The 24,121-nt window shown below is 53.5% G+C and overlaps 2 protein-coding genes across 7 annotated transcripts; both read left to right on the top strand.

Moving 5' to 3' along the window:
• The first annotated feature begins 104 nt into the window (after nt 1-104).
• Nucleotides 105-14,211, top strand: PRKAG1 (protein kinase AMP-activated non-catalytic subunit gamma 1). Of its 6 annotated transcripts, XM_051845426.3 has the most exons (13): nt 105-168; nt 1,815-1,913; nt 4,141-4,189; nt 11,100-11,209; nt 11,408-11,489; nt 11,574-11,632; nt 11,771-11,816; nt 11,906-11,960; nt 12,504-12,630; nt 12,737-12,902; nt 13,058-13,095; nt 13,357-13,503; nt 13,622-14,211. In XM_051845426.3, exons 4-13 carry the CDS (start codon nt 11,138-11,140, stop codon nt 13,724-13,726), a joined length of 897 nt encoding a protein of 298 aa, XP_051701386.1. In that variant the 5' UTR covers nt 105-168; nt 1,815-1,913; nt 4,141-4,189; nt 11,100-11,137; the 3' UTR covers nt 13,727-14,211. The 6 variants fall into 6 exon arrangements, with proteins under 6 accessions (XP_051701386.1, XP_002711135.1, XP_051701388.1 ...); XM_002711089.6 differs by lacking the exon at nt 1,815-1,913; XM_051845428.3 differs by lacking the exon at nt 11,100-11,209.
• Nucleotides 14,212-17,853: 3,642 nt separating this feature from the next.
• Nucleotides 17,854-21,760, top strand: DDN (dendrin). Its single transcript, XM_008256408.5, has 2 exons — nt 17,854-18,067; nt 18,438-21,760. Exons 1-2 carry the CDS (start codon nt 17,859-17,861, stop codon nt 20,350-20,352), a joined length of 2,124 nt encoding a protein of 707 aa, XP_008254630.3. The 5' UTR covers nt 17,854-17,858; the 3' UTR covers nt 20,353-21,760.
• The last annotated feature ends 2,361 nt before the right edge of the window (nt 21,761-24,121 follow it).

Genomic DNA, 24,121 nt, shown 5'->3' with positions numbered 1-24,121 from the left:
ACCCTGGCCAGGGCCCCGCCGGAAGGGTGGGTTCCCCGCCTCCCGCCGCGGTTTTGCGCCTGCGTGACGTAGGCGGAAGTGGCGTCGCGCACCGGACGTGAGGCGGGGCCTGACCCGAGTGAGCTTCCTAAAGCGAACGAAGCCAGCGGGCTCCTCGCAATGGAGACGGTGAGAAGCGCAGAAGGGCGGCGGGGGGCGCTGTGGAGCCTGAGACCCCCGTTAGGAGACGGGCAGGACCCGGCAGGGCCGGGCAGGGGCTGGCGCTGCAGGTGTCTGTGCTGTGCCGTGACCCTGCCCCTCCGCGCCTTCGCCGGGCGAATCTCCTAGGATTGGGCCTCGCCCTTGCCTGTCCTGTGCCCGCGGTGCCCTCAGCCCGAGCGGGCAGTGACACCTAGCTCCCGTCCTGGCAGTGTCGGGCCCCTCTCCTCCCAGCTCATTGAGAGGTTGTAATCCGGCTTCGCTGGGTGGGAGCGCTGTCGTCTGTGATCCTGCGCTCAGCGGGAGGGACTCCTTGAAAGGCTTATCCTGCGTTCCAGCGCGATCACGCTCCCTTTCAGGAGCCCCAGAAGGGAGTCCGCTGTGTTCCTGCGACCAGTTTAGGTCCTGCCCCGCTCTGCAGCTCTTAACGGGCGTGTAGGCATGGCTCATGGGCCGGCGGGCTGGTTGACCGTTGGCAGAAGGTCGCCTGCAACACGTATGGACCCCCCCTAAGCCTTCTCGCTCTCTGGACCCCCCCCCTCCCCCCAGTCTTAACCGTGTATCTAGTCAGGCGAAGCAGCTACCCATCCTGGAAGAGTGGCTGTAGTGGTGTTGTCCACTCTTCTTTGGATCAGTTAAACAGGCCCCCACGTTTTGGAAGTTAACATCCGGCTGTAGAGAAGAAAACAGACCCAAGTAGTTAAAGAGATGTGCAACTGGTCCCCCCCACCCCCCAGCAAGGTCACGTCCTACGGAGTAGGAGAATTTTGTGGAAGATTAGAGACTGATTCCATTAAAGGCAAAGCAGTGATCAGTTTTTACTTATTTTGAAAATGTGGTTTAACAAAGCATTGTTAGGTAGATTTCTAATTGAGCCCTTACACTTTTAAGTACTAGATGGAGCTTCTAGCCATAGAAATGGTATGAACAAAGAAGAGGGAGTTGCAGGTGCTCAGCCTAACTGGCGTGGGGTGAGGGCAAGCCAGCCATAACTGTTAAGGTTCACCGTAATGAGTGGCATCATGATGCAAAGGACTTTGAAAGCCTGAAAGAGAGAGAGATCACCGTGGGCCTAGGAAGGAAGTTACAGAAGGGAGAGACAGTATGAGCAAGAATAGAAATTGGGGGTAAGCTAGTGGATCAGTTTGAAGGTGTTGTGTGCCCTGCTAAGTCTGAACTTTGTTTTCCAGTAAGGGAACCTGTGGGAAATACCTGAGCAAGGCAGTGCGTGTCCTTTAGGGCTGTTTCCGAAGCTTTCAGATGGATTGAACAGGAGATAGATTTGGAGCAGAGAGAACAGATTTAGAGACTTGCTGCAGAAGTGAGCAATAAAGCCGCACGTTGTGAAGGAAGAAAGACAGAGTTGAGGCATTTCTAATGTAGCAATCCAGCCAGCTCTAGGCACCCAGGAAGACAGCAGTGGCAACAATAAAAAGTGGGCACCACAGTAAGTCTAGTAGGATTGGAGGAACAAGGGTTCTACTTTGTGTTGAAGCATGGGTGGAGCCGGACATTCGTGGTTGTTAACAATCAGGAATGTGGACAAGGGATTAGGAAGAAATTGTGTCTGTGTCAGATACAGCGGGTCTCTGTAACGGTATTTTGTTCTTCCATAGTACACTGGTACTTTCTCAGGCCCCTTTATTATTAAAACAGAAGAATGAACATAAGCACTCCTCTCATGCAGAGAAACAGACAGAGAGATAAGGTCACATGTGAGTTATCCCCGGCTTTCTCGTGTTCGTATCTGTGTCACTGTTTAGCATGGATACTGCAGAAAATTTGTGGAGGGCTAGGGTGGTTGGGCTAGCGGCTAAGATGCCTGCAGACCATGGGAGGCAGTGGTGATGGCCCAGCCAGTTGGAGCCCTGCCACCCACATGGGAGACCTGGATTGAGTTTCTGGCTTCTTGCTTTGACCTGGCTAAGCCCTAGCTGTTTTGGGCATTTGTGGAGTGATCCAGCAGATGGGAGCCCTCTCTGTCTCTGTCTGTTTGCTTCTCAAATAAACAAGTAAGTGTGTGGAGATTTGAAATTAAAAAAGGCATTTATTTTGGTGCAAGAACTTGAAATCTGTGCATATTTTTCCACAATGCATTTCCATAAACTTTTCGTGGCCCCCTTATATGCATGGATTTTAAGATTTTTTTTGTGCTGAAATTAACTTTTATTTTAATTCCATTGTCCATGAACTTTTTCAAGTACCCATAACCCTTATATGTCTCTTTTCTCTGTGAATAACCTATTCTTAGGTCTCTGTTCATTTTAGTGTGCATGATTAGAGAATTAGAAAACCTAACAATTATAAGTTATGTGCAAAACTCCATGCTGGGTGTTTTGGCGGACACAAAGTAAAAGCTAGTCCTCGGTTCCAAGAATCTCTAGTCTGTTTGGATAGATAATGAACAAAACAACAGTAGCCAGTGCGGTATGTAAGAAATCATAGGATGGTTACAGTAATTTCTACAGAAGTAGCTGTTTCTGAACCTTTGTGTAGATTCTTATGAGACTGTGGCCATCTCTGTTGGCCACATCTTTGTTACTGCACAGCCCTTCCTCTCTCCTGTAAATGATAAGGCTATTATTCCAACAGCCGTGCCAAAATGCCAGACCAAGCTGATCAGCTTACACTGCCTGGAGAGTCCCCAGCCTGGCCTCGGGAAGGAGGCTTAGAGCTGGCCTTTCAACTTAACCTTGCTTGCCTGGCAGCCTTCCCGGTTCAAGCTAAGATCTTGAACTTCATGTTGCGGAGAAGCAATGGAGTTGAAATATGCCTTTAAGTTAGTTTGGGGATGTTACCCAGAACAAAACTATTGAAAATTGTCAATGCATGAAAACCATCCTGGTCCCTCCTGGGCTCCTCGGTACAATGACATTTTCAGATGTTCCCACTTGAGGGAGCAGTGCGATGGCTCTGAAGTTTGTTCTGTGTTTCAGAGCCCTCCCTAATCTCGGACTAACTCAGAAAAAAGGAAACTCAGAAAACTAGCATTGGCTCAGCAGCTGCTCCCGGTTTTAGAACAGCCATGTCCCTCATGCATCCTTCAGCCATTCAAGCTCTGCCTGGCTGGCTGACAGGTGGCTGCTGGGATGCCCCCTCTCCTCCCACCACCCAGATGTGGCCATGGTTCAATGGTGAGGGGTGTATCTGTGAGTCCAGTGCACACAACTTCTTGGTAAGTGTGTAAGGGAAAGCTGTGTTCTCTCTCTGCCTTCCATATTTTAATAATCTAGAGGGGGCCAGCCCTACACACAGATTCTTTTATAGTTGTAATTTTTAAGATCTAGTATCTAGGGGCCAGCCTCTGTGGTACATCAGGTTAAGCCGCTGTCTTCAGCACTGGCATCCCCTATGGGCACCGGTTCAAGTCCCCCCTGCTCCACCTTCCAGCCCAACTCCCTGCTAATGTGCCTGGAAAAGCAGCAGAAGATGGCCCAAGTGCTTGGCACCCACGTGGGAGACTCGAATGGAGCTCCTGGCTCCTGGCTTCGACCTGGCCTAGTCCTGGCTGTTGTAGCCATTTGGGGAGTGAACCAGCAGATGGAAGATTATCTCTCTCTCTCTCTTTCTCTCTCTTGTGTGTAAATCTTTCAAGTAAATAAATAAATCTTTAAAAAACAAAGATTGAATGTTTCATTTGGCAGAGTAGTGTATAAGAACATGAGCTTGGAAACAGACAGGCGTGTGTTCAAATCCTATTCTAGCAGACAGATTGCTCAATGTCTCCCTCGAATTTGTCTCCTAATAAGGGAAATAAGGCTAATGATAAGAATGTTTGCCTCAGGGTTGTCATGAAGGATAGGTGAGAGAGCATGTATGAAAGGCCGTGTCGTGCTTTAAAAGGCAGTCCTTAGTTTACCAGCCCCTCCCCTAATGTTGCCAGGTGGTCGCGGAAGGAGCCTGGACTCAGCTGAACCTGTGTGTCTCTTGTTTCTTGTCCAGGTCACTGCTTCTGATAGCTGCTCGGCCGTGAAAAATGAGCATTCTCAAGGTGAGTTTACTGCAGAAAATAAGCCCCCAACCCTGGACTTGTCTTTAGCAGTGTCCCCTAGGGTTCTCCCTGGGAAAATCAGAGGTGGGCCATATAATGTGCCAGACCACACAGACCTGGAGCAGTAGTTTGGCAAGAGAACCCAGGAGTGCATCTTGGGGCAGAATGGGGGTGATTAATATCTGCAAGTTATCAAACCACTTGATAGAAACTTCTGAAGGACAGGCAACTCTGAACTGACATCTCTGCTCTAGAAGTCCCTGATGTATTGTAAGTAGTCCAGAAACAATGCCACCAAGGTTTTATCACCCAGCAAGCTCATTCAAAACAGTGACTGTGCACAGGATATTATGGAAAAGCCTTGAAAGCCCTTAGAACTAATGTGGAAGGAGACGCACTAACCCTCCAAAAACCAGAGCACCCGAGAAGACCACTTCGGCGTCTGCGCAAGTGCCTGGTTAGAATGGAATGTTCCTACCCAAGGCCATCCAGAAAGAATGCACAGGCATCTCTGGTAGAGGATTTTTCCCAGGAGTACTCTAGTTCTTTCTAGAACGAGTTTCTGACCTTGGGGGTACACACTTTCCTTGGAAGTTGCATAGAGTCAGAGACCCTAGGACAGATTATTAAGGATAGCTGAGTTCTTGACGAGAATTTCTAAGTTTTCTGCTTTTGCAGCCACCATGGTCATATTTTGCATTAGCCGGATGACTGTTCGTAATTGAGCTCTGCTGCATGATGTCAGTGCCCATTTTATGTGTCTGAGTACATTCGTGTCAGCACCAAGGCGAGCGAGCCAGAAATGGAGTTGTCTGCACAGACCAAGGAGTCACATGGGCCGTGGATGACTGTGACAACCTGTAGATGTGGTGTCACCTCTGAAAAGAGGTAGCTACTGTCCACATCTGGTCAGTGAAGACCTATTTTTCCCAGATCTTCTGATTTTGGAGAGAAACTGGGAAGTTGGATTTTTATGCAAATCTTCAGATTTTTTAAACTTGGCAGCTGATTTTTTTTTTTTTTTGACAGGCAGAGTGGACAGTGAGAGAGAGACAGAGAGAAAGGTCTTCCTTTGCCGTTGGTTCACCCTCCAATGGCCGCTGCGGCTGGCACGCTGCGGCCAGCGCACTGCACGGATCTGATGGCAGGAGCCAGGTACTTATCCTGGTCTCCCATGGGGTGCAGGGCCCAAGCACTTGGGCCATCTTCCACTGCACTCCCGGGCCACAGCAGAGAGCTGGCCTGGAAGAGGGGCAACCGGGACAGAATCCGGCGCCCTGACCGGGACTAGAACCCGGTGTGCCAACGCTGTAAGGCAGAGGATTACCCTAGTGAGCCACGGTGCCGGCTGGCAGCTGATTTTTTTTTAAAGATAATATGCATTTCTATGAACTTTTTAAAAAAAAAAGTTTAGAAAGAGAGAGCGACAGAGAGAGATCTCCCATGTACTGGTTCACTCCCCAGATGCCTGCAACAGCTGGTGCTGGGCCAGGCAGAAGCCTACAGCCAAAGAATCCTGTTTGGGTTCCCTGCCGTGTGGGTGGCAGGGAGCAAGTACTTGAGCCATCATCTGGTTGCTGTCCAGGGTGCACATTAGCAGGAAGCTGGATCAAAAGCAGGGCCGGGACTCAGTCTCAGGCACTCTGGTATGTAATTTGAGCTTAAGTGATGAGATGGCTTAACCCACTGTGCCACAACACCTATCCTTGGCAACTGATTTAAACTGTTTTTAAAACACTAGGAAGAGCCGGCGCCGTGGCTCACTAAGCTAATCCTTTGCCTTGCGGCGCCGGCACACCGGGTTCTAGTCCTGGTCAGGGCGCCGGATTCTGTCCTGGTTGCCCCTCTTCCAGGCCAGCTCTCTGCTGTGGCCAGGGAGTGCAGTGGAGGATGGCCCAAGTACTTGGGCCCTGCACCCCATGGGAGACCAGGAGAAGCACCTGGCTCCTGGCTTCGGATCAGCGCAATGCGCCGGCCACAGTGCAGCGGCCATTGGAGGGTGAACCAACGGCAAAAGGAAGACCTTTCTCTCTGTCTCTCTCTCTCACTGTCCACTCTGCCTGTCAAAAAAAAAAAAAAAAAAAAAAAAAACACTAGGAAGAGGGGCCGGCTCTGTGGCATAGCAGGTAAAGCTGCCGCCTGCAATGTCAGCATCCCATATGGGTGCTGGTTTGAGTCCCAGCTGCTCCACTTCCAATCCAGCTCCCTGCTAATGCACCTAGGAAAGCAGTAGAAGAGGGCCCAAGTCCTTGGGCCCCTGCACCCACATGGAAGACCTGGAAGAAGCTCCTGGCTCCTGACTTCAGATCGGTGCAGTTCTGACTGTTGTGGCCATTTGGAGAGTGAACCATCAGATGGAAGACCTCTCTCTCTCTCTCTCTCTCTCTCTCTCTCTCTTCCTCTGCCTCTCAGTCACTCTGCCTTTCAAATAAATAAATAAATCTTTAAAAAAAAAAAAAAAAGGAGGAATTCAAATCCAATATGTTTGTGGGTCTTTGACCTAAAATGGTAGTATATAATTATCAGTGTGGTGGATTTTCAGCTGGCATCCAAGGGGGTCTGAGATTTTGAGTTTGAAAAACAATTGTAACTTCCGGTTTAAGATGGTAGATTGCATACATTCCTTCACAGGAAAAAAAAACTACCATAAAATTTTTTTAAACGAAGGTCCAGCCCTGGGTGGTTGTTCAGTGCCAATGTCAAGCCATCACTTGGGACACCTGCATCCCCTAGTGGGAAGCCTGGGTTCGAGTCCTGGCTCAAGCTGGTTCAAGCTGTCCAATCCAGCTTCCTGCTAATGCACCTGGAAGGCAGCAGTGATGGCCCAAGGACATGGGTTCCTGCCAGCCACGTGAGAGACCTGGATGGAGTTCCTGGTTCCTGGCTATTGCCATCACATTCGAATAGTGAGCCAGCAGATGAAAGATCTCTCTCTGTGGGATACAGGCATCCCAGGTTATGGCTTAACCCTTTATACCACCCAGGTTGTGGCTGAACCCTTTGTACTGCAGTTGATCTTAGCCAAAAGGCCGAGAAACGATGGCTTAACCCTTTGTACCACAACAACAACAACAACAAAAGATGTATTTATTAACTTCAGAAATTATCTAAATCCTTCTTTAAACCAACGGCTACCAGACATTTCAAGAAAACTTCTGTAAGGAAAGTGATCCGAGCTTCTGCCCACCCACATGTACAACAAAGGAAACAAACAGAATGAAAGTAGCTGAGGGGAGAAAAGTCAGTGCACAGAGAAGAACGCTTTAATACTAACACTAATATGTACTGGGTGGGGCAGGTGTAGGGGCACAGCAGATTAAGCTGCAGCTTGCAATGCCTGCATCCCACAGCAGAGTCCCTGGATCATGCCCTCATTCCATATTAAAGTACCTGGGATCGAGGCCTGCCTCTGCTTGAGATCCAGCTTCCTGCTAATGCACACCCTGGGAGGCAGCAGGTGCTAGCTACTCACATGTGCTAGCTACTCACAAAGCTCCTGGCTTTGGCCTGGCCCCAGCTGTTGCAGACGTTTGGGGAGTGAACCAGTGAATGGAAGATTCTCTCTCTCTCTCTCTCTCTCTCTCTCTCTCTCTCTCTCTCTCTCTCTCTCTGCCTCCGCCTCTCTGTAACTCTACCTTTCAAATAAATCTTTTTTAAAAAATCCAAGCAAATCTTAAAAGATCAGTTTAGGGGGTCCAGTATGTAAATTATAGGAATTACAGAAGGAGAAAAAAAATAACAACACAGAGAGAAAATTTCAAAAACATTGCCAGAGTTGGGCCTGTGCTGCAGCTCATTAGGCTAATCCTTCACCTGAGGCGCCGGCACCCTGGGTTCTAGTCCCGGTTGGGGTGCCGGATTCTGTCCCGGTTGTTCCTCTTTCAGGCCAGCTCTCTGCTGTGGCCAGGGAGTGCAGTGGAGGATGGCCCAAGTCCTTGGGCCCTGCACCTGCATGGGAGACCAGGAGGAAGCACCTGGCTCCTGGCTTCAGATCAGCGCGATGCGCCGGCCGCAGCGCGCCAGCCACGGTGGCCATTGAGGGGTGAACCAACGGAAGAAGGAAGACCTTTCTCTCTCTCTCTCTCTCTCTCTCTCTCTCTCTCTCTCACTGTCTAACTCTGACTCGGCCTGTCAAAAAAAAAAAAAAAAAACAACAACAACATTGCCCTGGCACTGAAGAATGCTGGTTGCTGTGTGAGAAGGACACACTCACTGAGTATTCATCACAGTGGATGAGATTGACCCACCCTAAGAAGCCATGAGATTTCAGAGCACTGGAAACAACAAGAAGGTTCTGTGAGTTTCCAGAGAGGAGACAGATCGCATGCAAAGAATCAGAACCAACCTGGACTCTCAGCACCGGCAGCCAGCAGACCATGGAGTAGCACTTCAGCATTCTGCAGGAAAACAAAATCCAACCTGGAATCCTGTCTCCAACCAAATTAGAAATCAAGGATAAGAGTGGAGCAAAGAGATCTACAGGCTACAAGATCCCAAAAAATTGACCCCTGCCATGCACCCCTTCTCAGGAAGCTACTGGAAGTTGTACTCCACCAATACAAGGCGCTGAGATGAGAGATGAGAACATGGGACACGGGGAGCAGGTGCGGCTGTGGAGGAGAGATGTGGAGAAAGATCTGAGGAAGACACAGCGCACAGCACAGTGGGCAGACCAGCCCAGATCCTAGCGGGTCAGAAGGCTCCGGAGGGGCTTCTCTGGGGAGTTTAATTTAACAGAATATATCTAGTGCTTTTTAGCATCTTGAAAGAATAGCTAAAACAATTGGTAAAGAGTTGGGTGTTGAATTATTTGTGACTACCAAGGTTTAAAAACTAAGCAAACGGGCCGGCGCTGTGGCGCAGCGGGTTAATGCCCTGGCCTGAAGCGCCGGCATCCCATATGGGCGCCGGTTCTAGTCCCAGCTGCTCATTTTCTGATCCAGCTCTCTGCTATGGCCTGGGAAAGTGGTAGAAGATGGCCCAAGTCCTTGGGCCCCTGCACCCATGTGGGAAACCTGGAGGAAGCTCCTGGTTCCTGGCTTTAGATCAGCACAGCTCCAGCTGTTGCAGCCATCTGGGGAGTGAACCATTGGATGGAAGACCTCTCTCTCTCTGCGTAACTCTGATTTTCAAATAAATAAAATCTTAAAAAAAAAAACAAAAACAAAAAAAAAAAAACTAAGGAAACAAAAAGACAAGACCTTTGTTGACTTCAGGGAAACTAAAATTGTGAAGAAAAGATAAAATCAGTTTACTGCTTACCATGACTCTGAATAGTTCAGTCAAAATGACTTCAGCATTGATGGAACCAACATTATGGTTTAACCCCTGGAAGAGTTGGTGGGGGTGGGGGCGGGGGTGGGGACAAGATGGGAGGTGCCTGTTTGATGGGATCCTAGTAGGAAAGAGAACTAAGAAAGAAGAGAAGGAATCATGGGGGGGAATGAAAATTCATGAAGTAGCAATACACACATGTTCTTTAAGGACATAGAAATAGGCATCAAACTGGCTTTTAAAAAACTAATGTTCTCATCTCTGGGGAGTGGTGGTATAAGAAGGTTATAGGTGCCAGAGACTGCATTTTTTTTTTTTTTTTTTTTTTTTTTTTGACAGGCAGAATGGACAGTGAGAGAGAGAGACAGAGAGAAAGGTCTTCCTTTTGCTGTTGGTTCACCCTCCAATGGCCACCATGGCTGGCACGCTGCGGCTGGCGCATTGCGCTGATCCGAAGCCAGGAGCCAGGTGCTTCTCCTGGTCTCCCATGCGGGTGCAGGGTCCAAGCACTTGGGCCATCCTCCACTGCACTTCCCGGGCCACAGCAGAGAGCTGGCCTGGAAGAGGAGAAACCGGGACAGAATCCGGCGCCCCGACCGGGACTGGAACCCGGTGTGCCAGCACCACAAGGCGAAGGATTAGCCTAGTGAGCCGCGGCGCCGGCCAGCTATTTTTTCTTAATCAAACTTGTAAAACTATTTGGTTCTTTAAACTTTGTGCCCATATAGCTTTGGTTTAAAAAAAAAAAAAAAAAAAAAAAAAACCACAACTGTTGAAAATCAAACTGGCCTTGGATTTTAGAGCATGAACTTACAACCTTTGGAATCAGGTAGCTCTCGGTTTGAGTCTTTTTCGCTGCTTCCCAGTGGGAATGACCTCGCATGGTTTGTTTAGCTGCTGTACACCTGCTTTCATCTGAACCCCGGGGGGACAGGGCCGACCTCGGCGAGCTCGGTGACATACCATCTTTAAGTACATATAGCATAGGACTGAACATACCCAGGCTGTTATTTTGGAGATTTGATTCTCCAGTTTTGTGTAGGCAGTTCCAATCACAGGAAAGAAAAGGATCTCCCATTTGTCTGGAGTGGGTAGAAGGATTTTGATTCACGAGGTGAGCCTCAATTGGATTCCCATGGCGCCTGGGGCCATGCTGTTATGAGCACAGGGCTCCAACCCAGCATGGATGGGAAACAGCCCAGTTTGGACCATGACTTTCTCATTGACTGGTCTTGGGAGAATTTTAAGAAGCTTATTTGATTTTTTTTTTTTTTTTGTATTCACTGAGAAAAGACATCAAGTGAAAATGTGCTAAATATATGGAAGGAGAACTTGGATTAAAAATAAGAAAAAAACATTTAGACTGGAACAGGCTAATGAGAGCTGTTGCAGACTTCATGTTTTAGTCAGTCCTGTTTTTTTTTTTTTTTTTCAACCTAAGGAGGCAACTAATAGATTTAGTCTTACTGGGGGTAGGGGTTGGATGAAATGTCCTCTAAGGGGTTTATCTAGGCTTTGTGGTAACCGTAGGAACTTAACAGAGTAGGAAGTCTTATAAAAGCTATTATTTAAGTGTTGAGAAACTAGAAACTTTTGTTCCGTGGAAGGAAGCCACTAATTGCCACACCCTATGCAGACACCCCAGACTCCAACAATAGCGTGTATACTTCCTTCATGAAGTCTCATCGCTGCTATGACCTGATACCCACAAGCTCCAAACTCGTTGTATTTGACACCTCTCTGCAGGTGAGTGAAGCAGTCTTTGTCCCATCCCCCTTCCTCGGAGCCTCTGGTCCCATACCGCTCAGCCTGTATCCTACCAACGGTGATAGCCTTGCCCTTCTATGGGGTCAGTCTCAGGTTTTTCCAAAATAAACCAACCCCTCTTTGCTGCAGTCCTGCACCCTGTGAATTCCTCTTAAACCGTTACTGTCTCGGCCACAGGTGAAGAAAGCTTTCTTTGCACTGGTGACTAATGGTGTGCGAGCTGCCCCTTTGTGGGATAGTAAGAAGCAAAGTTTTGTGGGTAAGCAAAAGTGCCTGGGACAGAGGGTTGCTGGGCAGAGGGCAAAGCTTTGGGCAGTGCTGAGGGCTTCGTCTTGGCCTCCAGGTATGCTGACCATCACGGACTTCATCAACATCCTGCACCGCTACTATAAATCTGCCTTGGTAAGGAGCCTTAGCCCAGTGACCAAAACCATGTCCCTGTCCAAAGACCCTCATTGCTCTTTCTTTTGCTTTAAGCACGCCATGGAGGTTAAGGAATCCGGGAGATTAGGTTTCCAATTCTGTTGCTTCTGTTTCCAGGTACAAATCTATGAACTAGAAGAACACAAGATAGAAACTTGGAGAGGTACGTGGAGACTTTGGTTTGTAAAAGGCCGAAAGGGGCGGAGGTTTCTCCATGGGGATACTGCAGGACCCGTCCTTTTTCCCTTTCAGAGGTGTACCTGCAAGACTCCTTTAAGCCGCTTGTCTGCATTTCTCCTAATGCCAGGTGAGCGCTGGCTATCTGTCCAGTGTGTGGCACAGCAGTTATGGTGCTGCTTGGGAATGCCCACATCCCATACCAGCGTGCATGGGTTTGAGTCCCAGCCACGGCCCTGATTCCAGCTTCCCACTAACGTGCCCTCTGGGAGGCAGCGGGTGCAGGCTGCAGCACTTGGGAGATCCAGATTGAGTGCTGACTCCTGGCTTCTGCCTGGTCTGGCATTAGGGGAGTGAACCAGTGAATGGGAGATCTGTGTCTCTCTGCCCTTTAAATATAATGAAAATAAATAAATAAAAATTAAAAAAAAGAAAAGAAAAGACATATCTTGCCGTCAGCCTAGCCAAAGCCCTAAATACTCAAAGACCAGGGGAAAGAGTAGAAGAGGAAAAGGAGATTCCTCCCATCTCTCTCTCTCTCTGGTCTGAATGCTGTCCCTCTCCTAACCCCCACTTTCCCTGTTTATATCCACACTCTAAGGAGTTGGTTAACCGCCCTCTGCCCTAGCGCTCTGGCTCGCATCATGATTCCCCCCCCCCAACCTTCCCGCAGTTTGTTTGATGCTGTCTCTTCGTTAATTCGGAACAAGATCCACAGGCTGCCAGTGATCGACCCGGAATCAGGCAACACTTTGTATATCCTCACCCACAAGCGCATCCTCAAGTTCCTCAAGTTGTTTGTAAGCGTTTCTGAGCCCAGCTCCCACTTCTTACCTACTGGGTCAAAAGGGTTATCAGGGGTGGCTGGTTGGATCTTAAAAGTCAAGCTGATGGTTCTTTCCTCAGATCACTGAGTTCCCCAAGCCAGAATTCATGACCAAGTCTTTGCAAGAGTTACAGATCGGCACCTATGCCAACATCGCCATGGTCCGCACCACCACGCCTGTCTATGTAGCCTTGGGCATCTTCGTCCAGCACCGAGTCTCAGCCCTGCCCGTGGTGGATGAGAAAGGTGAGTCATCGGGCAGGAGCGGGAGGACTTCAAGGAGGCCAGGGTGGCTCTGGGAAGATCTGCTTTCCCCTCGGCTCAGTCGGAGGGTGCTTTTGTGGGTGCCGGGGAGCCTTGGGTGCCACAGCCTCCCTGCTGAGCTGCCTCTGTCCCCCCAGGGCGTGTGGTGGACATCTACTCCAAGTTTGATGTTATCGTGAGTGACTGAGGGTGGCGGGCTGGGAGGCAGGGAAGGGGATGGGGGTGTTGAAAGTGGAGAGGGAGAAGGGGGTCTCTTTTAAGGATCTCAGAAGCTTCCAAGCACTCCAGTCCTATTTGAAAAGAAACTGAACAAGTCGGGTGTGGCTGGTGGGCATGGCCATTGATTGCCCTAAACCTTGCCAGTAAGGTTGGGTGGGCTCAGGGTCTGGCACCTGGTTCCCTAGCTTTTCCGCAAGCTCATCCTCTCTCACTGCAGAATCTGGCCGCAGAAAAGACCTACAATAACCTGGACGTGTCTGTGACCAAAGCCCTGCAGCACCGGTCACACTACTTCGAGGGCGTCCTCAAGTGCTACCTGCACGAGACCCTGGAGACCATCATTAACAGGCTGGTGGAGGCAGAGGTAGGATCGGGTGAGCCCCAGGCTGGGCTGAGAAACCGCCCACGAGCCTTCTGGCCAGGAGGGTGGGGCCAAGGGCCCCCGCTGAACCTGCTGTTTCTCCCGTGTTGCTCTGTGCCAGGTTCACCGGCTTGTCGTGGTGGATGAGAGCAATGTGGTCAAAGGCATTGTGTCGCTGTCAGACATCCTGCAGGCCCTGGTGCTCACGGGAGGAGAGAAGCCCTGAGCTGCAAGACGGGGCCAGGCAGTGCCCTGGGGGAGGTGGGGGGCCCCGGGAGTCAGACGGAGCCTTGGGAGATGACTGTGCGCTACTCAGGAGCCCCCTGCCCTTCTCCCCAGGAGCTGGGGAAGGCACAGAAGGAAGAAGGAAGAAGAAGGGGGTCTTTAGCTGCCTTACCCTCACACATACACGAGAACAACTTCCGGCCCGGCTCTGTGCCCCTCCAGTAGATTCCGATCTCCACGAGATCCCCAGACCTCACCGGCCTGTGCCTCCATTCCTGCCCTGACTGCCATAAGGTGGCACAACAGAGCTCTTCATGAAGATACTGTTGTTCATACAGGAGGCAGCGTCCACTTAGTCATGTAAGCGAGGAGGGCCTCGGGGTCCCCGGGCGCGTTCAAGGACATGGGTAGGCTGGAGAGGAGGGCAGGTTGGTTGGCCAAGGTTATTGCTTTTCGTGGCAAATCTAATTAAATGACATGAATCTCTTCCTGGTGTGGTGGTGTTTGATTTTGGTAGTTGGTAAACACTGCTGCTCTGACTTTCCCACTTAGTATGATTATTTCACTCATTGTTAATGACAACACTAACAGCATACACACTAACACACACACACACACACACACACACCTGTGCCAGGTATCACCCACAGTGCTTTATCTGTACACATTGCATATCCCTTATCTGAAATGCTTGGAACCAGAAGTGTTTTGGAGTGTGTGTGTGTGTGTGTGTGTGTGTGTGTAGTAATTTGAAGTTTTTGCATAGAAATGAGATATCTTGGAGATGGGACCCAAGTCTAAACACAAAATTCATTTATTTGGGGATTTTGTAACTGATTCACAAACCTGAAGGTAATTTTTTACAGTATTTTTGATAGTTTTGTGCACGGAATGAAGTTTGTGCACTGCGGCTGAAGCCCCTGGGAGGGTCTTTTTTCCTCTTGGGATGCTGGGCAGAAGTGTGTGCCTGCATTTCCACTGTGGCCTGTCATATGAGGTCATCCTGTCAAGCACTCTGTAAATTTTGGGTTTTGGAACATTTTGGACTAGGCATACTCAACTTGCAGGAACTCATTTAATCCTCAGAGCAATAGTAGATACTGTTACTACTCCTGTTTGACAGATTTCTAAAAACTGAGACACGCAGAAGCTGAATACCTAAGCAAGGCTACACAGTTAGAAAAAAGCAAATCTAGGATTTAAACAGGGCCAGCGTTGTGGCATCCCATATGGACACTAGTTCGTGTCCTGGCTGCTCCACTTCCGATCCAGCTCCCTGCAAATGCACCCGAGAAAGCAGAAGGTGGCCTGAGTGCTTGGGCCCCTGCCACCCAACGTGGGAGACCCAGATGAAGCTCCTGGCTCCTGGCTTCAGACTAGCCCAGCTCTGGCTGTTGCAGCCATTTGGAGAGTAAACCAGCGGATGGAAAATCTCTGTATCTATCTGTGTCACTCCCTGTCTCTCTCTCTCTTTTTTCAAATTAATTAAAAAAAAAAAAAATAAACCCAGTCTGGCTGCAGAGTTCATTGCCTCTCAATTGTCATTTTGCCTTGTTCCCCACCCTGTCCCCTATCATTCCCTTATTATCTTTTCCCTCCACTTGGACCATAGCTGGAACCCAAGGAAAGTCCTCTAACAGTGTTAAGTCTCCAGAGAGTTAAGCATACTGGGGTGGGGGTGGGGGGGTCTCCTTTGGGCAGAGAGGTCTGCCTCCATCATGAGCTTCTCTGAGAGAAGTTGGACAGTGTTGGGATTTCGCTACACTGGTGCTATATTGGAACCCACAAATCTCTTGCCTTGTATCCCAGGCAAGAATGAACTAGGGATGGGGAGAGGGGTGGGAGAATGAGGAGCAGCAGGACCATAGTCACCCGTGAAACCCATTCCCTGTGCTGAACCCACGTGGCCCACGACAGTGGTCAGCGCCAGACTGAAAGACGGCTGGACCACAGGCCGTGAGCCAAACACCCTGATTGCCTTTTTGCTGCTGCATTGTGGATCTGGTACAATTTCCCATCCACACCAGGAACAGTCCCAGGGCAACTCCTTGCCCCCACACCCACTGTGCCTGAGTCTGCTGATGTGACCCAGGGAAAAGCATCAAGGCCCTATCGGCTATGGAGAAGCCCTGTTTGTGTGTTGAAGTCTCCATGGCTGTCACTGCACATTCCCAAGCTTGGGGGAGGGAGGCTTCCAGGTTATTAGAGAATGTTTATGTGTGGGGGAGGGTTACAATGGAAAGGACAGATGTCTCGTGTCACATTCCCTTGGGGAAGAGAATTGGTCTAGGGAGGAGGCAAGGGCTTTAAAAGAGCCTGCAAGTGGGGCCTGGAGTGGAAGGAAGCACTTTCAAGCAAAGCAAAGGCCTCAAAGCAGGTGGCAGGTGCGTGGAATCAAGGGGGGTGGGTGGTGGTGAAGTAGTGGGACAGGATGTTTGGGGTCTCTCCAAAGGTCCATGCTGGGGAGCAGGGTGCCTGGGTTTTGTTGTGTTTCTCAGGGAGTCCACCCTGCCCCACAGCCACCCTTCCAGACTCTTAAAAGGAAGGGTCTGTACCCAAAGGACTCTGTGTGCTTCAGTGGAGAGCACACTGGGCTCTCTCGCTTCCCCTGAAAACCCAACCAGTCAGCCTCACTCAAAGTCTGAGGACAGAGCTGCGTCATGGACGAGGGATGAAATCTGGGTGCATCCCAGGCTTCTGTTCTCAACCTGTTCCTCTCGGGAGAGGCGAACTGTCCCGTCCTCCCGAGGAACCATTGCCACACACATTCTTTCCCCTCCCTGCACCCCTCCTGGAGTTGCTGCCATGGTTGCCAGGCATGGTTGCTAAGTCTGCATGGAAGGGTTGGCGTGGGCTGTGCTGCCACTAACATCACCATGGTGAATCAGGGGACACCTGGTATAGACTTAAGTGGGGGGAGGGACCACGTGGATGCTAGCAATAGCCCCCTAGGACAGAATAAGCCCCCAAGGTGAGCCTTTAGAGTGCTGCTTCTAGTGGGGCTCAGTGAACTGGGCATTGAGGTGGGGGAGGGGGGCTCTGCCTTGGGAAACCAACTGCTTTTAGTTCAGTTGCTAAGGGGTTAGCTTTGCCAAGGGAGCACAAAATTTCTCCTCCATCCCCTCTGAGAGGGTGAAAGTACATGAGCCTATTCTGCATCCCTCTCCCTTAAGGCTGGGCAGAGCTGTGTGAGCACAGAACAGTATAATCCCCAAGTCTTGGCCCCCTGGCTTGGATGGGGGGAGGGCTCCATGGGTGCCCAAGGACAAGTATCTGGAACGGGGGTGGTGGAGCAGCTCGGTTGGCCAAGACAGACTCCCTGCATCCTATTCCTCAGTAGCTCTGGGCTGGCAACACTAAAAAGGTGAGGCATTGAGGGTTGTAGAGGTCACTTTTTTTTTTTTTTTGAGACGGGTGGGGGTTGGAGGGAGGCAGCTCTCCCCCAGAGCCACACAAAAGCTTCCTGAAAGCCACCGCCTCCTCTCCACCGCATGGGAGCTGGTTACTCATCTCATCTCTGCACCCGAATGCCACTGCCGCTAAAAATAGCCCCCCAGCCCTGGGCCAGCCCCTCCTGCACCCCAACCCCATGGAAACCAGCAGAAAGACAGAGGGTGGCAGGCAAGAGACCTTGAGTTCCATTCTCACCATTCCCTGTCAGAGGAATCAAAGTCGGAGGCAGAAAGTCAGGGGGGCAGAAGAACCCTGGTGGTCAGGCACCCCGGATCAGCAGGAGAGAAAAGGGTTAACAAGTCAGGAAGGTTGAGGAAATGGGGGCGGGCGGGCGGAGGAGTGAGGGGACCGACGTTGTCAGTTTGGCAGGAATCTGAAGTCCCTCCCCGCCTACCCACCCGGAGCGGTCCCATCAGGTTTGGGGGCCACGCAGTGGAAAGGGGCATCCAATCCTGGGCCCCAGGCGGCAGTCGTGCACGTGGGGGAGGTAGCAGCGCCGAGTCGTCCGCGCCGTGTCACATGCGCGCGCGCACACACAGACAGGCACACACGTGTGCCCGAGTATATATAGTTCCCAGTCTCTAGGCCCGCCGCTCTGCAGTGGGCGCCGGCTCCCCGGGCTCGGAGGGGGCTCCCGGGGCGGGTGGGAGGGTGGGGGGCCGGGGTGGGGTGGGGGCAGGATGCTGGAGGGTCCGCTCTTCTGCGAGGGGCGCGATAGTCCCCGGGAGCTCCGGCGTGCAGATTCTGGCAGCTGCCTCTGGCTGCAGAGGTCCAAGCTGTTTGTGATGGAAGTGAAGACCATTTCCTGTCATTATAGTCGCCAAGTCCCCTCTCGACAGCCCATGGACCTCCAGGCCAGCCACTGGGCCCGCGGGCCCCGCAGTCGCACGTGAGTGAAGGCGGGGTGAAGGGACGCGAGTTGGTGGGGCGGGGAGCGGGATCCGGACCACCCGAAGGCACCAGCGAGCGCTGTGCGCCTCCCTCCCTAAACTCCACTCCGAGGGCTGGGGCACCGACTCCTCTCGCCTCGTTTGCTGCGGGGGCCAGAGGCGTGAGAAAGGGCAAGGAGGTGAGATGGGGCAGCCGCTGTTAAAATGTGCATGGCGAGATGGCGAGGAGTCCCTTCTGGACGTCAGCCCCGACCTCCACGCACGTACACACGCACGCACACTCGCACAGACCCTTCCCAAGGGGTCTCCCCGAACCTCGGCTCGCTTCCCGCACAAACTGCTCACCTGGCTTCCCGCTCATTGTCCCAGGTGTAGGCCGCGCCCCGGATCCCCCGAGCCGTCGCCCCGCCGGCCCTGGGCTTCCAGGGTGCTGCAGGAAGCCACCAACTGGCGGGCGGGGCCCCCGGCCGAGGTCCGAGCGCGGGAGCAAGAGAAAAGGAAAGCGGCGTCGCAAGAGCGGGAGGCCAAGGAGACCGAGCGAAAGAGGCGCAAGGCTGGCGGGGCCCGACGGAGCCCCCCGGGCCAACCCCGCCCCGAGCCCCGGAACGCCCCTCGGGCCGTCCAGCCTGCGGGCCTCTCGGGTCCCTCAAGGCGGGAGCGCCTGGGGCCGGCGGGCAGAGCGGCCCGCCCGTCTGCTCCACCGCACAGCGAAACAGGGGCGGCGTGGGCGGGGCCCTGGGGGGGTCGGCGGCCAGGACCCCCTAGCTACGAGGCTCACCTGCTACTGAGAGGCGCCGCCGCGACGGCCCCACGACGCCGCTGGGACCGGCCGCCGCCCTACGTGGCTCCACCTTCCTATGAGGGTCCCCATAGGACCTTAGGGACGAAGCGAAGCCCGGAGCGCTCTCAGGCGTCGGCCGCGTCTGCCCCAGCTCCGACCCCGGCCAGGACAGAGGGAGGGAGCGCCAGGAAGAGGCTGGATCCTCGGATTTACCGGGACGTCCTCGGGGCCTGGGGTCTCCGGCAGGGCCGGGGTCTGCTCGGGGGATCTCCAGGCTGCGGAGCTGTCCGAGCAAGGCCGGCGTCTGGCAAAGGCGCCGCAGAGAGAGGGCCCGTCCTGCCTGCCGCCGGCCTGCACGGCGGGAGCGACCGCCGCTTCCAAGCCACCGCCGTGGCTGGGAGCCCGGGCAGCGGGACAGCTCCTGCGAGGCCTGCAGCTGCGCCCTCCAGCCCCCCGCGTCCCGCTCCCAGGTCCAGGCACCAGCTCGAGGGCTCGAGGGAAGGGAAAGAAGGAAGAAGAGAACAGGTGTGGCTCCCCCGGTGTTGGATGCTCTCCCCTAAAAAGCAGCCGTCCCGGCAGAGCCAGACCCTCCCCCGACCCTGGGCTCCCGGAGGCACCGGCTGGAGGGAGTCCCCGGGTCACGGGGACGGGCCAGGCCCCGCGGCCCGCCGAGCCCACACTCTGCCCCGCTGTTCCCGGCGCCCCGCTGGTGGAGAAGGCGTGTTTGTCATCGACGCCACGTGCGTGGTGATAAGGTCCCAGTACGTTCCGACCCCTCGAGCGCAGCAGGTGCAGCTTCTGCCCTCTGAGATGGTGCGTGTTGTGGGGGATGCTCCCAGCCCTCCCAAGCCCGGTCCGCAGCAAGGCGAGGGTGCTTCGGGCTCGCCCTTCCGTGTCCCGAGGCCTCAGCTGGTGAGCCTTTCACACCGGCCGGGCGAGGGGAGTGAGGGTGAGGGTGAGGCCGAGGGCGGGAAGCCGGGCGACTCCTCCTCCCTGGAGGAGCGCGCCTCCCGAATCTTAGGGCTCCCGGTCGGCGAAGTGAACCTGCGGGGCGCCCCCGCGCAGTCAGGCCGCCCCGAGCATCCCGCCTTGGGCCCCGCGGCTCCGGCAGGGGCGGGCTGCGCGCGGGGCTCGGGCGGGGCGGCGGGGCCGCGGCGAGCGGGCGGGGGCTGGGCGCGGGCCCCGGGGCCCTACGCGGGGGCCCTGCGGGAAGCCGTGTCCCGCATCCGCCGCCACACCGCCCCGGACTCGGACTCGGATGAAGCTGAGGAGCTCAGCGCCCACAGCGGCTCCTCTGATGGAAGCGACACGGAAGCCCCGCGCGCCTCCTGGCGGAACGAGATGACCCAGCCTGCGGCTGGGAACCCTGGACCCCAGGAAGGTGGGAAGAGAACCGAGATGAGCGACAGCTTCCGGGAGCTTCTGGGTGCCGTCAGCCAAACCGAGGAGGCCCTCTTCGGGGCGAGGGACCCCGCCGAGACCCCACAGGCAGATAGGGAGTAGCAGAGAAGGTCCCTTTGTGGACTTGAGTCTGCCGACCCATCCTCCCCTTCTTTCCCCGCGGCCGCCTTTTGCCTTTTTTTTTTTTTTTCCCTGTGTGCCTCCAACAATGCCGGTTGCCATCCCTGAAATAGACATGCAAGGGAAGGAGCATATGCCCGTTCCCAAGTTTGCTTCTGGAGAAGTGGGGGTGAGGTTCCATGCCTGCTGTGTGCGGGGCGGCGCACACGCACTGGGGGCGCAGTTGAGCAGAGCAGACCTCTGGGCAGCAGGAAGAAAGGGATGGAAAGGGTGGCAGAGGGGCCTGGGGCACAGAAGGGCTCTTGCAGGAAGTGAATGGATTCAACCAGCAAAGCAGAAAAGGGCTTGCGTTGGTGTCGCACGTCTTGGGTTTGTCTGTTCAATCCAACTCTGCCAACTTCCCAGGTCTCCCAGGGTAGGGGGGATGCACAATGAGAAATTTCCAAGGTCTGTCCTCCCATCGCTGACCTTTGGGGACCAAACGAAAGCCTCTATCTCCTCTTCCCATCAACAAGCCAGGAAAGAGGAAAGGATAAGTCACAGTCTGAGGGGTCCCCAGTGGCTGCTTTGTCCCGATACAAGAGATTCTACAGGGTTTGCAGGAGAGCTGAGTAAGTGGCAAAAGGGCTCCTACTCCACTCTCCCAGGTTGAGATGGGGGCTCCCCGAGGCAAGGTAGGACACTGGCCCTGTCACTCCCTGTCACTGCTCCCAGAGGCAGGGACAGCAGCCAGTGAACCAGCTTTGGGCCACCTGTTCCCTCCACCCCAATTTTCCTTGGTAGATCCGAAGTGTTACCACAATGTCCTAGGGCATCCACTCGCCCCCCACCCCCCACGGAAGGAACCCCGAGAATTTACTTGCCTCTCTGCCCTTTGCTGAAAGCAGGGGCAAAGTAGAGCAGCTCAGTTTCCAGGCAACCTGCAGATGTGGGGTGTGCTACTCGCTGCAGCCACGAGGAGGCGCGCGCGGGCCGCGAATTTTCCCGGTTGCGGATCCCGGACACCCCCAGCCCAGCACTGCCAGTTAATCGGGTCCCTAGTTACTGTCCCCTGCCTGGCCACCTCCAGACTGCGGGGCCGGGAGCAGGCCTCCGGCTCCTGTTTGTACTCATCACTCCAACCGGCTGGAGACTCAGACGCTGAGGATTTTTTTTCTCTCCAGTCCTGGAAACCCCGACACCCACCCCCACCTCTGCCATTTACTGGCCTTGTGACCTTGGCCAGGGCATTTCGTCCCCCGGAGCCTCCTTCTCCTCATCTGTCAATGGGGATTTAATAATCACCTACCTCGCAGGGTTGTTGTGAGGATTTAATACGATAATGTATGTAAAGCGCCTTGCTCGGTGCCCGGCACACAGTAGGCGCTCAATAAAGCTAAGCTTCCCTTTCCTTGGCCTCGGCTTGGTCTGTTCCCTGCTGCTTTCCCACCGCCGCTAGGAGAGGGGGGAACTCGTTCTTTGGTGGAAACTCCAGGATCGCCACGGTGTCCCCCAGCCGCGACCCTCCCCGCTCCGCCCCCTGACGGCTCTTCCCGCCGCCCCCCAATTCCTGGCAAGGGCTGAGTCAGCCGGGGTAAATTTAGCCACCGGCTCGGCAGACTCGGCGGGCCGGGTCCGACTCCGGCTCGCTGTGCAGGTCCCCGGCCCCAGCTCGCCAACCACTTCTGGTTGTAGTCTCCAATTAGCTCCACACGGCTGCCCACCCGCCCCAAAGCAGACCTTGCTGCGCCCTAGGGGGGAGAGTGGCGGGGCTCAGAGCTGCCCAGGACAGCTCGTCCTTGACCCGCTTCGAACCCACCGCTGCAGATTTCCAGGGGGCTCCCGCGGAGGGAGCAGAGGAAGTGGGAGCCGCGTATGTAGGATCAGAGGCCACCCCCAAACCCTCCGCCTCACGGCCAGTTCTGACCACCAAGCTTTACTGAGCAGCTACTAGAAACACACAGGCAATGGACCCGAGCCGCCAGGGCTAAGTGTGCGTGCAGGGTCAGACGGGGGAGTGCATGGATTCCAGGAGGAGATGGGGAAGCCCCTGGGTCTCCCAGGAGGTAGCCGCTGAGGTGGAATTTAGTGAAAGGTCATTTCAAGGACAGGAAATGGTCAAAAGCAGAGGCATCGGTACAGGGAAATGTGTCAGAAAATTAAACAGACATATTTGGTCTGTTTGGTCTATCAAGACTCCCTGGGTTGGGGGTGGTGCTGTGGCACAGCGGGTAAAGCCACTGCCTGCAGTGCCGGCATCCCATATGGGCACCGGTTTGAGTCCCGACTGCTCCACTTCTGATCCAGCTCTCTGCTATGGCCTGAGAAAGTAGTGGAAGACAAGTTCTTGGGCCCCTGCACCTACATGGGAGACCTGAAAGAAGCTCCAGGCTCTTGGCTTCAGATGGGCGCAGCTCTGACCATTGTGGCTATTTGGGGAGTGAACCAGTGAATGGAAGACCTCTCTCTCTCTCTCTCTCTCTCTGCCTCTGTAACTCTGCCTTGCAAATAAATAAATAAATCTTAAAAAAAAAAAAAGATTCCTGCATCCCATATTCCCAATATGGAGTGCCTGGGTTCCATATCTGGCTGCCACTGCTGACTTCAACTTCCTGCCAATGCAGACACTTGGAAGGCAACAGTAATGACTCAAGTGACTGGGTTCCTGTGGGAGACCTGAAGTGAGCACGCAACTTCTACTCCTGCCCAGCTCCAGCCATTGCAGGCACTTGGGGAGCAGCAGATGGGAATTTCTCTCTCCCCCACCCCCTGCCTCTCCAATCAATCAATCAATTTTTAAAATTTCTAGTCTCATCTAACAGCAGTTTTGAGTCCACTTGGAAAGTTAGGGGTGATAAGACGTGGGCCAGAGAAGGCTTTTGGCCTCTGGGTTTGGCAAGAGAATGCACTTTAGACTGGGAGGAAAACTGAGGACCAGGGTAGTGATGAGACATTGCTGGATTTTGCTACAACCAGGACTCTGGGGTTGGTAGAAGTGAGTTGCATTGGCCCTGGGGGTGGGGGTTCGTGCTGCCCAAGCTATTCAAAGATAAGGACACAGGTCAGTTTTTTTCTTTTTAAAATTAATTTATTTGAAAGGCAGAGTTACAGAGAGGCAGAAGCAGAGAGAGAGAGAGGTCTTCCATCTGTGGGTTTACTCCCCAAATGGCCACAATGGCCTGAGCTGGGCTGGTCCAAAGCCAGGAGCCAGGAGCTTCTTCCAGGTCTCCCACGTGGATGCAGGAGCCCAAGGCCATTCGCTACTGCTTTCCTAGGCCATAGCAGAGAGCTGGATCGGAAGTGGAGCAGCCAGGACTCAAACTGGTGCCTGTATGGGATGCCAGCACTGCAGGCAGTCACTTTACCCACTATGCCCAGGCCAGCTTCTGAGAGCTCGCCTTGCTGCTGCCATCCTCAGAGGATTGGGGTAGTGTTGTGTTGGGACAGGGACTCTGGGCCTGTGTACAAATTTGTCTCTGCCTCTTACTAGCTGTGTGACCTTGGGCAAGTTCCTTAACCTCTCTGTCCCTCAGTGCCCTCGGTTATAAAATGGGATTGTTAAAAGTGCTTTTTGGGGCCAAGGTAGGTGACACAGCACGTTAGGCTTCCATATCTGAGTGCTGGTTTAAGTCCTGCCTACTCTGCTTTGGATCTGGCTTCCTGCTAATGGATTTTTGGAGGCAGTGCATGGTGGCTCACGTGACCAATCCCCTGCCATGCACATGGGAGAGTGGATGAGGTTCTGGGCTCCTGGCATCAACTGGCCCAGCCC

The sequence above is a fragment of the Oryctolagus cuniculus genome, chromosome 11 (assembly GCF_051225735.1).
Source record: "Oryctolagus cuniculus isolate XC-2025 breed Fujian yellow rabbit chromosome 11, ASM5122573v1, whole genome shotgun sequence".
Lineage (NCBI taxonomy): Eukaryota > Metazoa > Chordata > Mammalia > Lagomorpha > Leporidae > Oryctolagus > Oryctolagus cuniculus.
The sequence above is the reverse complement of the archived record's forward strand: the minus strand, read 5'-3'. Positions and strand labels throughout refer to the sequence as shown.